Source organism: Musca domestica, unplaced genomic scaffold (genome assembly GCF_030504385.1).
Source record: "Musca domestica strain aabys unplaced genomic scaffold, Musca_domestica.polishedcontigs.V.1.1 35, whole genome shotgun sequence".
NCBI lineage: Eukaryota > Metazoa > Arthropoda > Insecta > Diptera > Muscidae > Musca > Musca domestica.
Genome location: NW_026712315.1, coordinates 8370714 through 8388877, shown reverse-complemented (window position 1 = coordinate 8388877; position 18164 = coordinate 8370714). Strand labels below are relative to the sequence as shown.

The 18164-nt window shown below is 36.7% G+C and overlaps 1 protein-coding gene across 12 annotated transcripts in view; it reads left to right on the top strand.

The window, feature by feature from the left end:
- The window catches only part of LOC131803890 (glutamic acid-rich protein-like), a 100204-nt gene that overhangs the window by 18961 nt on the left and 63079 nt on the right, over positions 1-18164 (top strand). For 10 of the 12 annotated variants that reach the window (XM_059125739.1, XM_059125740.1, XM_059125746.1 and 7 more), the window contains one exon: positions 12698-12892. In XM_059125739.1, coding sequence (XP_058981722.1) covers positions 12832-12892 — 61 coding nt within the window. In that variant the 5' untranslated portion in view covers positions 12698-12831. Of the gene's footprint in view, positions 1-12692; positions 12893-18164 lie in introns of those variants that run through there. The other 2 variants (XM_059125737.1, XM_059125738.1) reach the window with 1 other exon arrangement.

The window sequence follows — 18164 nt, the reverse complement described above, 5'->3', positions numbered from 1 at the left end:
CAAAATTTTGAGCCTTTGTGGGGTAGGTACCAAAAGGAGTAAACCGATATATTCCATCTTCACAACATATCTTCTGTTAGTGGAAATAATGGGATGTGTGAAATATAAAGAGACCCTGATGCTTATTTCGGATTCTATAAACGTTTTGGTATAAGTTTTGAATAAAACTTTGACACTTTGTGGGGGAGAAACCAGAAGGAATGGTCCGATCTCTACCGTTTTTATAACATATTCTGTGTTGATATATTCAGATGTGGCAAGTCTAAATGGAATGGGATGTTAATTTCGCATTTTATGAGCTTAATAGATATTCAAAATATCGACCTTTTGTGGGGGAGGTACCAGGGTACTTTGTGTTGATAAAAATATTGCGATGTGTGAAATTTGAAGACAATCAGACTCTAACATCACATTTTATAAAAGTTGAATTTTTCAAAATTTTGACCCTTTGTGGGGGAGGTACTCGATGGAGTGGATCGATATTGTCTGTTTTCGCACCTAACGTAGCACTGGTGCAAATATTAGAATTTGCAAATTGTACAAAATCAGATTATCGTTTCTCTTTCTGTGCAGAAAATATTTTTTTCTTTAATTTCAACCTTTTGTGGGGGAGGAGTGTACCAATATTGTCCATCTCCAAACTCGATCTAAGTTTGACAAAAATATTATGATGTACCAAGTTTGGACCAAATCGGATATTCCTTTCGAGAGTTATCGTACGCACCAGCCAGACGGACGCATATCGCTATATCGACTCCAAATTTCCTGAAACGGATTGGGTCCAAAGAGACCTAGGGTCTAAAACCGTTATTTCGCCTAGGTACGTTTTGTCGCTATCAAATGATAGCAATATGGCTGAGGATAAAAAAATCCTAGGGACCTAGAATGCATCTCAACAAATTGTTATCAACTTGCTTCATTTCGTTGGGAAGTAGATGGACAGACATGACTAAATCAACTTTAGTGGTACCCAATTTAGAACCTCAATAAATTCTGGGTATGATATAGTTTACTGCTTTGCAAATTTAGTTCTTCAAATCTATGTATAAAAGAGTAGTGAAATAACAAAATACTGACTGATCGAGAATCAACACCCAGACGAAACGGCACCAAAGAAGTTTTGGAAATTCGAACTTTAAGGCTACCAAAAATTCAGAAATGCAACTAAACTTTTAGGTGGTAGGTGGTGGTAGGTTTGCGTTAAAGATGTGTTTTTTGGAAAGGTGCCCTACAAGTGCACAAAAAATACTAATAAGTAAAAAAGCTCTAAATTCGGCTGGGCCGATCTCTAAATACCAAAAAAAAAAAAAAAAACAAGTAAAAAAACATTAAGTTCGGCCGGGCCAAACTTTTAATACCCTCCACCCTAGGGTAAAAGAACATTAGAAGAAATGTGGCAAAAAACATTAAAATGCCGAATATCGGGAGGTACCGTTATATAGGGGCTACACCAACACGTGCACCTATAATTACAATGTTTCGCCACACGAACTAGGACCCATTATGACCCACAAATACCAACTTTTACACAAATCAGTGAAAAAATGTGGCATAAATCATCAAAATACCGAATATCGGGAGGTACCGTTATATGGGGACTATACCAGAACGTGGACCTATACATGCAATAATTTGCCACACGCTCAGGGAACCGTTGTGACCTACAAATACCAATTTTCAGACAAATCCGTGAAAAAATGTGGCATAAATCATCAAAATACCGAATATCGGTAGGTACCGTTATATGGGGGCTATACCAAAACGTGTACCTATACATGCAATGTTTTGCCACACGCTCAGGGACCCGTCATGACCTACAAATACCAATTTTCAGATAAATCCGTGAAAAAATGTGGCATAAATCATCAAAATACCGAATATCGGGAGGTACCGTTATATGGGGACTATACCAGAAAGTGGACCGATATATCTCATTTTCAATACCAACCATCCTAGGCACAATACACACACTTGTGCCAAATTTCAAAGGTCTACGTCAAATAATGTGGGCTCTATCGTGATTTCAACAGACAGACAGACAGACGGACAGACAGACAGACAGACAGACAGACAGACGGACATCGCTAAATCGTCTTAGAATTTTATGCTGATTATGAATATATATACTTTATGGGGTCTACGACGAATATTTAGAGGTGTTACAAACGGAATGACAAAGTTAATATACCCTCCTACCCATGGTGGAGGGTATACAAATAAATAAAATAAATTAATAAATAAGTTCGGCCGGGCCAAAATCCATTAAAAATTCTGGTAACATCTTAAAAATACCGAATATCGGAACGTGTCGATATATGGGATATATACGATAGTGTGGACCTATATAAACAATTCTATTTGAAGGTGGTAAAGTACTTACAAAAGAATTTCAGACAATTCCATTGAACATATTTGTTAAAATCATAAAAATACCGACTATCGGAGGGTACCATAATATGGGGGATATACGATATCGTGGATCTATATAAACAAAAATCTTCTAGGGGATAAAGTACTCTCGCGGAACTCCTTGTGTGAATTTTTAGAAAATTCCATTAAAAATGTGGCCAAAATCAATAAAATACCGAATATCGGGGAACCGTTATATGGGGGCTATACGATATCGTAGACCCATACAGATAATTCTCTCCCAGGGGATAAAGTTCTCGCAAGTAAATTCTTGGGTGGATTTTCAGACAATTCCTGCAGTCAAAAGACAGATCTTTGCAAAATTTTAGCTTCCTATCTTAATTCGTTTTGACTGAATCGTGATTACAACAAACGGACAGAATTTTACGCTGATCAAGAATATGTATACTTTGTTGGGTCTAAAATTATTATTTCGATGAGTTAAAAACGGAATGACAAACTTAATATACCCTTTATATACAAACTTAATATACCCTCCATTTATGGTGGAGTGTATAAAAAGTACTATATGTTTGGTATTGGGTGAAAAGATGGTAAGGGTATTTTGTTTTTGTGCATTTGTTTGTAACATGGAGAAGGAAGCGAGATAGAACCATAGCTACTTTTGAGAATCTTCATAGAATGATTTTCTTTTTGTGAACAAAATGCATTTATTATTGAAATAAATATATAGCTCCCATATACATTTTTTTTCGACATGACTTATATCAGTCCAAATAACCTGGATCTTGGCAATTCCGACTGAATTCTTTCTAGAAACAAGTACTTTTAGCTTGGTGAAGATTGAGCTCTGCCAAATTTTATCAAGATCGGTTCAGATTTGCATATAGCTCCTATATATACATTTATCCGATTTCAGGTTTATTGTGCACTAAATGGCTAATATCAGCTCAAATGAAGTGAATTGTGGCACTTCCGACCGAATTCAGCCTAGAAGCATGTACTTCAAATTTGGTGGAAATCGGTTCAGATAAAGCTAGAGCTACTATATGTTTTTTTTTTCGATTTGATGGTAAAGTTCCTTACATGCGTAAAATACACTCAATTTAATAAAGGACATTAGATACAGCTCGAAAATAATTCTGCCAAATCTTATCGAGATCCGTTCAAAATTTATATATATACGTTCGACAGTAATGGACTTTAGTACTAAAGGTACAAAAATCTTCGTCAAATTTATTGAAAATCGAATCAGAGTTGGCTATAGTTTCCAAATTGTGACCACTCTAAAGCCATGATACGCACTCGAATAAGGTTCATAGTTGGTATGTTCTACTTCATATACATTCCCAATATATATACATATTTTTATACCCTCCACCATAGTATGGAGTGTATATTAAGTTTGTCATTCCGTTTGTAACACCTCGAAATACACATTTTAGACCCCACAAAGTATATATATTCCTGATCAGCATCAAATTCTATGTCGATTTAGCGATGTCCGCCCGTCTGCCCGTCTGTCCGTCTGTGGAAATCACTCTAGCTTCCGAACGAATTGAAGTAGATTGATAAAATTTTGCTCAAATGTATGTTATGTCTGCAGGACTTTTGGTATTGAAAATGTACATGGCCACGTTTTGGTACAGCACCCATATAACGGTACGTCCCGATATTCGGTATTTTGATGATTTAAGTATTTGGTATTTGAAGTTCGTAATGGATACTACAGCCTAAGACAGAAAATTGCCTGTGCAGGTTCACGTATTCGTATAGGCCCCATATAACGGTACCTCCCAATTTTCGGTATTTTGATGATTTTAGCGAATTTATTCAACGGAATTGTTTCAAATTTGGTATTTGAAGTCCATAATGGATACTATAGCCTATGACAGAAAATTGTCTGTGCTGGTCCACGTCTTCGTATAACCTTCGTATAACGGTACTCTAGTAAATACGCATAGTGGTGTAGGATATCATATAGTCGTATAGTACACATACAATTGGTTCCCATATTCTAAAATTAAACATTTTGTTCATCCCTAAGCATTTTGACAAATGTATACTTGCTTTGAAGCGTACCTTAGGTTGGACATGCTGCTTCAATAATGCAGCCCATTGGAGTAGGTATCTATGTCATTACGGTTCATTACAAATGCAACATGCTATAATGACAACAACAATATCAACAACAAAAACTACGAATAGAAAAATCACTTTAACCGAAAATCAAAAGCATATGTTTATTGAATCAAAACGAACACGAACATTTGCTATCTCTCGAAATAGGGATAATAAAATAACTCCAACAACACCATTCACCCACCCACTCATGGTGTTCTCCTTCATAAACAGAAGAACACAACAAAACAAACAAAAGAGAACAATAAAAACGAGAGAGTGGCCAAACTATCCATGGGAGAACAAACTTTCATGTTGGACACCACATTTTATTGTCCATTAATTGAGATTGCGCCAGTTTCGAACATTAACTTATGGTCGCAACAAATCTCCCCCGCCCACACAAGCACACACTCACTTTAACTAGGAGACAGTCAGTTGTCATTTAGTTGGATTCTTCGAATTCTAAACTTGTGGTCAGTTGCAGTTTGTGAGCGCCACTCTCAGAACACATTAACGTGTCCATCCAGTCGACTGTCCACTTGGTTGATTTTCGAACTAAAACGGATATGAAATGTAGAGCTTTTTTCAAAGTAAATGACACAGCCTTATGTACCTTCAATGCCTACGGTACACAAATTGACTGTACGCTAAATAGAAACAAAAACAAAAAAACGTGAAATAATATTAAAATACAACAACAACAACATCACGATATATTCAAATTGGCACCAGTACAAAGCGAAATAGTTGAACGTGCGGCTGAAACGGAAGGAAATTCGCTATAAAAACGTGTGATTTTTAATGGGGGGACTAAGCAACATTCACATTTGAAACGCCCCATGTCAAACAAGTGGTCAAAATGGCCGTGAGTTAGAGACCGACCGGTGCATAGTGAGTGTGTATGGGTGATAAAGGATTATTGTGAATGTATTGGTGTGTGAAAGAAAATATATTATATTGCAGTTCATATTGTAGTTGGTGTATGAGAAATTCCAAGAAATTTGTGAAATAGCAATTTATTTGAAAGTATTTATTTGACAATATGTGTGGAATGTAAAAATATCGTCAAATTAAATATGGAGATTTTTTTATGAAAATGTTTTCAATTGTTATTAAATTGGCTGCTAGCCTAATTACAGTTTAAAATTATTGGTAAGAAATGTTTTATTTCCACTAAACCAAATTCATTTATTTTTCTAGAAATTTTGGAAAGTGTTTTGTATTGACTAATAGTGTATTGGGGTTTCTGTGGATGTGAAATCAGTTTACCAACAATTATCTCACAGAGTTTAGTTTTGCTCGTTTTTACTCGCGAGTGTGAAACATACCTATGAGCGAGTAAGAGTACAAAAAGTTTACTGTCCACTCTTCTATTTTATGTGGGAGCGCTAGAGAGTTATTCCCGTCTGAAAAATCAAATTGGGGATCAAAACGCACCAAATGGAGTAGAGATTACTCTACGAGTAAAATCGAAAGGAACCATATATTTTGTTTGCCGATTTAGGTATTCAAATGTGTGTTAAGTCGGAAACATGTGTTGATATTGGGAGTATAAAACCTAAGAAGAATAACAGCAGAATCATTGTGTTGTGACAAAACTAAAAGAGTGCTCGGCAAGACTGGAATTTGCGAATGAGTTTCACTCTTTATTCGAATTTGAGCGAGTATTTTGGAGGTCTGGTCAAAAGTTGTACATCAACATCAAAATTTCAGCGGATTTTTATTATTATACCCTCCACCATGGCATGGCGGGCATATTAAGTTTGTCATTCCGTTTGTAACACCTCGAAATATACATTTTAAATCCCACAAAGTGAATATATTCAGTATTAGGATAAAATTCTATGCGATGACCGTCCGTCTGCTATTGTTGTTATAGCAGCTCATACTGCTGTGTTCGACTTTTCCCAATCTGGTTCTGTCTCTAAGTCCAGTCTCCAACCTGTGAGAGTTGGGTCCACAACGAGACTGGAGTTATGTAAGTAGGTTTGGCTTGACAGCGAAATAGGTGCCACCTGTACAACAAGCTGGGCAGTTGTTCTGCACATCGCTGTCGATCCGGGTCCAAAAGAAATTCAGACAGCTGCGCCTGAGCCAAAACTACTCGGGTTTGTCGGGGCAGCTCTCGCTCTTCCATGACTTCTGAGACCGCTTTAAGTGAATACTATTTAGTTCCGTTTGATAGGCCTGTTGATCTAGAGTCTCTCTCTTACACCCCTGTACCTCTGTCTCTAGATCATGAAGATCTCTCCTTAAGTGCCTGGGCGAAGGTTGCCTATACATACAAGCAGGCATTGCATTGACAGCATTTTATTATGCTGTTGCATCGGTAGCACCTTCGCCTCCTCTTCAGGTCTCATGAGGAGGCACCCTGTTGCGGTTCTAAAGGAAGCATTCTGGCAGGACTGAATATTTTTCCACTGCATAGCGCATAGCACGTTGTCGGACCACCCCGGAGCCGCATAGTTTACCACAGACCGGCCTATCGCGTTGTAAGAGGTCAACAAGATTTCCTTATCAGCTCCCCAAGTGCTGCCGGCCAGAGACTTAAGAACCTTGTTTCTACTTCTAATCTAATCGCCATGCTTGGACGAAAGGCTATCCAATGTGATCCCAAAGACCTTGGGGTAGTTGGTGGTTAAACGTGTGGCGGATATGGATATAGTGGTCAACTAAGATCAACTAAGTAAGCGTTTAACCGATCGCATACATCATCTATGATGGGTCCGGACGCCACGAGCGTAAATCATCTGCGTGAGTTATTATCTCTATGCCGTCTGGAGGGCGTATCAGAAAGGTAAACGGGAATATCACCCCACCTTGGGGAATTCCCTGTTTCACTCTACGGATGATCGACTTCTTGTTTCCAAAATTCCATGTACGATTGGTGGTCGCCAATGTAATGTAGTTTACTATACAACGTTTCATACTTGGCCGATACGTTCAATTCCCTCGAACAGTGTAGCTTGATTGACTGTATCAAAAAAGTGCCACCATAACTGTTCTTTCACACAGCCTGTTCTTTCTTCTGTTGAGTCTCTGCTGACATGTGTTGAAATGGTGTGTAAAGCTGCTGTTATGCTATGCAATTTTCTGAAATCCGTGTTGATGATAGACTACTGGGCAAAACTCTCTAATGCTGGGAAGGAGTAAAGCTTCAAGCGTCTTTGCTACTGGTGACAAAATTGATATCAGCCTGTATGAATTACTTTTGCTGGCATCCTTGTCTGGCTTCAGTAGCGGAAATACCCTGTCCATTTTCCAGACATCGGGAACTATAAGGCTGGGTTTGGAGGAGTTTGGTGAAATACTCAACTCCTGGATCATACAGTGGCTTCAACATCTCAACAGAGATTCCGTCAGGGCCAAGCGCTTTGGATGACTTTGCGCTCCTGATGACATGTGCAATGTGGTGGTACCTCCTCGGCTGTAAGAGATCGAACACGGCGTAGGATTATTCTCTTAGCCTTGTCACTCTTAGGATGCTCTATGAATTGCCGGTTGAAAATCAATGGTCTGTTGATGTCTGTCTGTGAAAATGACAGCATTGAAGTAGGAACAATGCAAATTGAAACTTTACTCGAATGTGTGTTTCGTTTGCTGGACTTTTGATACTGAAAATGGGCTATAAAGGTTCATGTTTTGGTGTAGCCCCTATATTGAAATTTCGTATTTTAAGTTCCTAATGGGTACTACAGTCTATGATAGAAAATTGCCTATGCATGCATTCGTATAGCTCCCACATATCGGCACCTCGCTATATTCAGTATTTTGACGATTTTAGTTACATTATTCACCGGACTTTTTTCTAGTTTCGTATTTTAAGATCGTAATGGATACTACAGTCTATGACAGGAAAATGTCTATGTAGTTCCTGGTCTTTGTATAGTCCCCTTATATCGGTACCTTCCAATATTGCGTTTTTGATTATTTTAGCTACTTTATTCACTGGAATTTTTTCAAGTTTCTGAAAAAATTGAATTTTGTAATGGTCTATGACAGAGATTGCCTATTCAGGTCCACGCCTTCATGTAAACCCCAGTACAACGGCAACTTCCTATTCCAAATTCGTTCCATTGGTGGGAGGGTATTCAAAGTTCGGAAAGTCTGCAACTTAAGGAAAAGAATATTCCTAACTTCTCCAGAAGGGCATATAACGTATTTTTATGGATAAGAGTCCGCATGCAAATATTTTAAACTTAGAAAGGATATAAGGGCATTATATTACGGTTACAATATACTAAGTTTCACAGTGTTATAATGTCTGATATCTTCTTCGAAAAAACCAACTTTTTTTTGGATTTTTATACCCAACACCATATGGAGGGTATATTAAGTTCGTCATTCCGTTTCATGTCAGACCCAACAAAGTATATATATTCTTGGTCAGCGTAAAATTCTAAGTCGATTTAGCCATGTCCGTCCGTCTGTCTGTCTGTCTGTCTGTCCGTCTGTCTGTTGTAATCATGCTATCTTTCGAACAAATTGAGATAGAAGGCTAAACGTACCTCCTGATATTCGGTATTTTGATGATTTTAGCGATATTATTCACCGGAATTTTTTCAAATTTTTTATATGAAGTTCGTAATGGATACTACAGCCTGTGAAATTGTCTGTGCAGGTCCACGTTTTCTTAAAGCCCCCATATAACAGTACCTCCCGATATTCGGTATTGTGAAGATTTTAACGACATTATTCACCGGAATTGTACAGCCTAAGACAGAAAATCGGTCATGTAGGTCCACGTCTTCGTATAAGCCCCACATATTAGTACCTCACTACATTCGGTATTTTGATGAATTTAGGATGAATTTAGGTATAGTACTCACCTAAATTGTGGATGCTACAGCCTGTGACACAAAATTGTTTATGCAGGACCAGGTCTTCGTATAGCTATACACGGTATTTTGATGATTTTAGCAACATTATTCACCGATTATTTCTAGTTTCGAATTTTAATATGGTAACGGCTTATGACAAACAATGCGTATGTAGGTTCACGTCATAAAGACCTCAATATAACGGCTATATTTGCCATTTTTAAGATTTTAACAGATTTTATTTTTTGAAAATGTCTAAATTCGTTCAAAATGGTGAAGAATATTCAAAGTTCGGCCCGGTCGAACTTATTGCTTTTTAACTTGTTCTCGCCTCAAAAGATACTGCCAGATTCAGATATTATTTTCTATTATTTTTAGTAACTTTCTGTGCTCTACTACTTATCATTTATTCTTAAAATGATCGGTTAAAGCTGACATTTTCCTCTGGAACAGCGTGACCGTTGTGCCACTAAAGTATCAATTTTGCCACCTTTTTTGGGTTTTGATACCTTTGTGCCACTTTTTTATTTTGATCCTAAATGAGCCACTTTTTTGAATTTTTGTGCCACTTTTTTATACATTGTGCCACCTTTTTTTAAATTACATATATTTTAATCTAAACGCTGTATTTAAAACAATGAAATGAAACAATGACAAGCGTCGTACGCTGCCATTTCCAATTTGCGATAGCAAATTTTAGAGCAAACGCTCTTATATTAGGTGTTTGTAAGTGGTTTTCGCTTGCTCGAAGTTGTCAACATTGTTCTGTTTGTTTATTTCTGGAACAACTGTTATGCTAGGAACACAATTGGAGCGAACGACGAATTTCGCCCTACGCGGCGACAAAATGAGCCACGAAAATTCGTCGTATGGAACACAATACCGACGAAATTATAAAACAGCTGATCAAGTTGTTTACTTTTTGCTCATTTGTTGACTACAATGAAAATTATACAAGAACTCATAATTCTTTATTATTTCAGTTATGTCCATCTTCTCTATTATAAATTCACTGATATCCATCTTCACTCAGGCGCAAGTGCACAAATAAATAAACAAATTATTTATGTTTTTTATACGAATAACAGATAGTAGAGTGACCATAACAAATTCTAAAGTAAAAAGTAACTTTATTTACTAAAACACATAAAATTCGTACAAGTATGGCCACCTTGTACTGTTTTGTCGCCGTTCGCCGGCGTATGAAATAGAAATAAAGCTAATTGAGTTCGCGGCGACCGACGAAATTTTCGCCGGCGCCGTGATTGTGTGCACTTCCATATACACATATGTTTTTTATTTTTGACGACGAACATACGCCGCGAAAAAATTCGTCGTTCGCTCCAATTGTGTTTCTAGCATTAAGAGACATTTTTAATTACTTTACTACAGCCTATGACAGAAAATTTTCTGTGCAGGTCTACTTCTTCGTATAGCCCCCATATTACGGTACCCCCGATATACAGTATTTTGTTGATTTTAGCTGCATTATTTACCGGAATTATTTCAAATTTTGTATTTGAAGTTTGTAATGGATACTACATCCTATGCCAGAAAATTGCCTGTGCAGGCTTATGACAAAAGTTGCTTATGCAGATCCACGTCGTCGTATAGACCCTGATATCCGGCTACATTCGGTATTTTTAAGATTTTCACAGAATTTTTAATGGATTTTAGTTTTTTGAAAATTGCCAAATTTGTACCATATGGTGGAGGGTATTCAAAATTCGGCCCGGCCGAACTTACTGCTTTTTTACTTGTTATACCCTACACCACAAGATGGTCAGGGTATTATGTCTTTGTGCATTTGTTTGTAACAGGCAAAAGGAAACTAGATAGACCCATAGTTCCTTTTGATGATCTGCATAGAATCACATTCTGAGTCGATTTATGCATGTCTGTCCGTCCGTCCGTCCGTCCGTCCGTCCGTCTGTCTGTCTGACTGTCTGTCCATGTATTTTTGAGAACAAAGTACATTTCGCATTTATTACCCTATCCTGATGAAATTTTGCACCAATCATTTGCAAACTCTATTGAAATTGGAGATAATCGGTCAAAATTTAGATATAGCTCCCATATATATCTTCGTCCGATTTGACTTTTATTGTGCACCAAACGTGTAATATCGGCCCGAATAGTATGGAATTTTGCACATACAGCCAAATTAAGCCTGATATAATAATATAGCTATAGCTCCCATATATATTGTTCATCCGCAGCCGTAATATGCACTCTGTAACAACGATATTCAGGGAAATATATCAAATACAGCTCAGAAATATCTTTGCCAAATTTTAACGAGATCGGTTCCGATTTGGATATAGCTCACATATATATCTTTATCCGATTTCAAACTAATTTAAACTAATTTAAAAGATACAAATGCTTGAGCATATTTAGTCCTTTGAACTTTAAATTCATAGCGTGTATGATTGAGTTCTCGCATAAAAACTTTTAATTGTTATGCGGAGCGCTACAAAATTAGCAAAGTGGTGTAGGGTATCATAAAGATGACTTTAAGGCTTTCTCTACTGGTTAAATGTGCAATATGTACATACATATATTATTACTATATAGTATTATATATAGTTGAATTTGTTGTTTTGTTCTAAACTGTTATTTTTTAAATAAAATATGAAATAAATTGTGCCACTTTCTGTGCCACCATTTAAAATAATATGTGCCACTTTTTTCAAGAAATGATACTTTTTGTGATACTTTTTGAAAATTTCCAGCGGTCACACTGCTCTGGAATAGCCCACATAGAGCTTGGCAAACAATGTGTCATTGTGTATGCCATTGTATGTATGCATTTCGTTCTAATTTTTTTTTAACATCGTTATTACCACAAATAATAATAATAATAATAGTAATAATTATAATCACCATCATTGTGAATTGTCCTGCAGGATAGTGACAAAATAAGCTTCAACAAATTTTGTGTAAAAACCCAAGTGAAAAATATGACTTATTTTCCGGCTGACGTTTTGTTTTTGTATTCCACAGAAAATGATAACAAAATATGAATGCATAAAACTCCGCCACAGGCTAAGATATGACAAATTAGTTTCAAACACGATGTCGAAATGAGGTGAACGCCAAAAGATAGACATCAATGCAACGTTAATAACAAAAAAAAAAGTGAAACACTTACACACACACAGACACCCACCCACGAGTGAGTATGAATGAAATGCTGTGTGGAAAATTTTATTGAAAACAATTTGTATACATTACTGTGTCTTGTAAAAAATAAAGAAACAGTCATTTGTTAATCATCAACGAAGTCTTCGTGAATACGGTCGTCGTTCTCGTGGCTGTATTGTTAAATTCGCCATTACATTGCGTTTCGTTTCGTATCGGCCATTCATTCGCCAGCTTAGTTTTCTTCCATTTCCATCGATGAGAATTGTAAAACGGATATCGCACCAACAAATACTGTCCGCCTTAATGAATTCCGTGTACCCGGATAAATAATTAACCAAGTTTTAGTTGTCAACAATTAAATATTGAAAAAATGCCTCCCAAACGCCGACGTCGTTTTCAAGGCTTATACTATCATTCGTCGCCGCCTAAAGGTAAGTGAAAATAAATGTCGTATATATATATATATGTACTTAAACACATTCTGTAGTAGTATTAGTGCATATGAATAGAGCATAGGGAGAATTCAATTGAAATCTTCAAATGTATTGTAAAGTTGTCGTTGTTAATTATTGTTATTATTAAAATAGGCTTATGACAGGTAACAAAAATTTAATATAAGGCTAAATAGAATTTGTAAAACAATCGAACATTGTCGAGGACGAATACTCAAGGTTTCTAGATTAAGGGTTAATAATGGAATATTTTTTGACATTTGAGATTGAAAAAGTGACTATTACAGAACGTTTTCCCATTTGAGTGTCTTGGTATTTTGCTCTACTCCGACTGGATTGGTGGTATGTTGGGTTGAGTAGTTCAAAACCTACAGATTGCAAATTAGAGAATATAAGCAGAGAAGATAAGGTGTGCATTGTTTACAAACATTCGATTTTTTGGTTAGGAAGTTAGCCATCAATATAAGACCTGCGATTTTTATACCCTCCACCTTGGAAAGGAGGGTATATTAACCTTGTCATTCCGTTTGCAACATCCCTAAATATTTTCCGCAGACCCCATAAAGTATATATATTCATAATCAGCATAAAATTTTAAGTCGATTTAACGATGTCCGTCTTTCTGTCTGTCTGTCCGTCCGTATGTCTGTATATCTGTTGAAATCAAGATACAGCCCACATTATTTGACATAGAGCGCCAAAATTCAGCAGAATAATTTGTATTGTGTCTAGAATGGTTGGTATTGAAAATGAGATATATCCGTCCACGTTTTGGTATAGTCCCCATATAACGGTACCTTCCGATATGCGGTACTTTTATGGTTTTTGTCACATTTTTTACGGATTTATTTAAAAATTGGTATTTGTTGGTCCTAATGGGTTCTGGCTCCGGTGGCAAAACATTGTATGTATAGGTCCACGATTTGGTATAGCCCCCATATAATGGTACTTCCCGATATGCGGTATTTTTATGGTTTTTGTCACATTTTTTTTACGGATTTGTCTAAAAATTGGTATTTGTTAGTCATAATGAGTTCTGGCTGCGGTGGCGAAACATTGTATGTAAAGGTCCACGTTTTGGTATAGCTCCCATATAACGGTACATCCAGATATTCGGTATTTTGATGATTTTGCGACATTTTCCCACGAATATGTCTAAATATTGGTATTTGTGGGGCCCGGCCGAACTTAATGTTTTTTTACTTGTTATACGCTGCACCATACATAGTATGGAGGTTATATCGAGGTTGTCATTATTTTAGGCACATTTTTCAATTGAATTGTGTGAAATTCTGCATAAGGTGTGGGTACTTTACTTTCTGGAAGATATATAACGATAGCTCTCGATATTCCGTATTTTGATGATTGTAGCTGAATATTTCATTGAAATTGTCTGAAAATCCACAGAAGGAGTTTATTCTGAGTAATTTACCTCTAAAAGAGAAATTTCTATATATGCCCACGATATCGTATATCCTCCACGAATTATGTCCTTTGAACGGCCAATGAAACCGTCACACGCGGCCCGAATGTTACTCTGCGGTATTTTGGCCCATTCTCGGCGAAGGGCTTGCTTGAGGTGATCGACAATTTGGTATTTTTTTATTGCCAACCTTGCTTTTGAAAATTCTCCAGACACAATAGTCCAACGGATTGTTATCCGGAGATTTTGGTGGCCATTGCGGGCTGGGAATGAAGCGAGGAACCTCATTTTGTAACCATTCTTGGGTTACGGAGAGCGACCACGGGCTGTTATGGCGGCCCCCACCATCACCATGGCCGGCGCTTGAGTTCTGGTGGACAACCGAAGGTGCACATTTTCAGCTGATCTCTTTGGCAAGTAAACACGATAATTTTGTTTGTTTAGCATCTGCTGGACAACGAATGTTTCTTATCGGAGAAAAACAAATTCGGCAGTTCACCACTTTCGGCCAAGCGAAGCAACTCTATAGCTTTTTTGAGTCTATTTTCTTTCTGTTGCGCTGTAAGTTCTTGCACTTTTTGGAATTTCAATGGCTTTACTCCGAGCTCATTTTTCAATATTTGCCGAATGCAATATTGCGATATGTGCAGCTCACGAGCCATTTTTGGGCCTCTGTGGCGCGGGTTTCGATCAACTCGCTTCTTTACTTTTCGAACCATTTCTGCTGATGTTTTCTTCCTGTTTACTTTCGTCCACTTTCTTGTCGTCGGGCTACGCTACCAGTATCGCGGTAACGAGCTATAGTACGCGGCACAAAATATTTATTCACATTTAAATGCTGGAGTGTTCTAACGATAGCCACTTGTGGTTTTCCAGCCAAATATAAAGAAATCACACTATCACGCTTGAATTCCATTACGAATAACTTCGTTGCAACAGATCTTGTGTCGATGGAAATATTAAGGTGTTCTATGTCTGATTGGAGTTGGGTGTTAATTTCGCATTTTATGAGCTTCATGGATGTTCAAAATGTTGGCCCTTTGTGGGGGAAGTACTTGATGGAGTGGGCCGATATTGTCCATTTTTGCGCTTGACCTAACTCTGATGCAAATATTAGGATTTGCAAAGTTGAAGCAAAATCTGATCTTTCTTTCCACTAAAATATTTTTTTCTTTAAAATAGGTTGAGGAATTAAAAAACTTCAAAAATCACTTGGTAATTGGCTGGTCCCTGAAAAATATTTATTATAATCCTTAAAAAAGTATTTTGCCAAAAGTGACGATTGTAGCACTTTTGGCCAATGGAAATAACATTTGTTGTCAATTTCACGATCTGGCATTCTTTAAAAATATATTCTTTAAAAATCCACCAATGTGGGTATCTTGGTCTCGGAAAAAATAAATGCTGACATCGAGAAATGCGAATTACTGTTACATGGAAGAAATTTTCGATATTGGTCTTGAAGAAAAATTCTTGAATATTGAACAACAAATTTTCCTAAAAATCGATGTTTATACCTACGTGGATCTTGACCATCATATACTTAACAATTCTTTTCCGTTTGTGAAATGTATAAATTTTTCTAACTGAAATTGACCTTCAAAATACATTACCTAACTCAATAGCGTTTTCACTTAAAGGATAAGTCATCCCTCCCTCCCCATCTCTTTGTTTATATGCTCCATGACAGGTTGTGCACGTTTTTGCCAATGTTAATTAAGGGAAAAACATAATTTCATTCATTTAAGGGTTCCAACCGACCTCGCACACTTTGATATATATCACGAGTATAGATAACCGCACATAATTCTATTGTAACGAAACACATCATTTAATTGCCAATTCAATCGACAAAGTGTTTTTAGATAAATTTTATGTCACCCAGACATGCAAGGGTTATGAGAGCCAATAAATTCACGCACGCTGAAAGTTTCAGACATCGACTATGATGGCAAGGAAATGTGCGTAGATTGCGTGTCTAGCTTCCAAAAGGAAAGTGGTCGGCAGCCAAGACGATTTGGTCGTTTGTTGTTTGACTTTTTGGCGCAATTAAGTTGTAGATTAGTGTTCGTTAGAAAGGTGTTTGTCTGCATGTATTTATCGAAGGAATTTCCATACGGTACAGTAGATTCCTAATAAGTGAAAACAATGAAATTTGAAATATATAACTGGAAAAATGTGTTGGTGCGTGTAGAGTTCGAACAAGTTCGTTCGTTAAGTAGTTCCTGGAACTCCGGTCGTATGAGTGGTATGAAAATTATTAAATAACTCATACGTTTAGGAACTGGTGTACTGAATTATGAACTAGATTGAAAAAAGTCTATGTATGTGTATAACCCCATTAATTTAACTAGACTAGACTTTAACTGGCGCAGCTTAACTGTAATACCTTAACTTCTCCAAGTAATTAAAATGTACTCCTTTGTATACCATACAACACTATGTATTTACGGGTATTATAAGGTTTATTGGACCAAAAATGATGTAATACCTCCAAATATTGGTCCCTAATATAGAGAAATATACATGAATCTAGCGGGTAAAATAACTCATAACTTTTATTTCAAAAATTCGAAAATTTCCACTAAACTGCGAATATTTTTTTAATCCCGGCCGAATCACAAATACATTAAAAGGTCACTTGTGATCATTACAGTGATGCTGATAGCCAAGATATGGGATGTATAGCAAAATAGGTAGAATACAAATTTAAAAGAAATATCAATATCTCATAAGTTCGGAATGGTATTTGACCAGAAAAGGTTAACATCTAAGAAAATCGCTTAAAAACATGCCAATAATAAAACATTGAATATTTTTCTTCAATTTTTGTTATATTTTAAGGGAATGTGAATTTTCAGTTTTTTCTACAGCCTTCAATACTATGTGTTGAGGGTGTTATATACAAGTCACAATTCTCGACCGAACCTCACGAAATTTTGCATGGGGTAGTCTTATGGTCAGAAGTAAAGTCTATTGTTTTTGAAGATGTACACTAGGGGTTGAAATAGACCAAAAAAAATTAAAATTTTAGTGATTTTGCAGTCACTCTATGAGACATAATTGAAACCAATCGACAGGGAATTTTGCATGAGAAAAGAGTTAAGGACGGGGAAGAGGTCTAGAACATCGGGGCAGAGCTCTATGACATCATTTAAAAAACCAGTAAAGAAAGTCTTAAAGTCGGGCGGGGCCGGCTTTATGATACCCTACACCACTTTAGTAGAGCCGCGCATAACAATTAAAAGTTTTTATGGGAGAATTCATTCATACACGCTATGATTATAATTGTAATTTATAGTTCAAAGGACTAAATATGCCGAAGCATTTGTATCTTTTAAATTCGGACTTGTATTGCCCATTTGGTGCACAATTAATTTGAAATCTAATAAAAATATATATGGGAGCTATATACAAATCTGAAAAGATCTCGATAAAATTTGGAAAAGATATTTCTGAGCTGTATTTGATACATTTCTTTGAATATCGTTGTTACGGAGTGCATATTACGGCTGTGGGTAACAAATATGACAAATCGGAACTGCGATATTCAGAGAAATGTATCAAATACAGCTCAGAAATATCTTTTCCAAATTTTATTGAGATCGAACAGTATATCGAACAGTATATACGGTAGCTATAGCTATATCTGAACCGATCTTCACCAAATTTGACATACTAGCTTCTAGACCCAATTCGGCCGTAAGTGCCAAATTTCATCCAATTTGGGCAAATATTAGACGTTTGGTGCACAACCAAAGTAAATCGGAGCTATATCCAAATCTGAACCGATCTCGATAAAATTTTGCAAATGTATTTCTGAGCTGC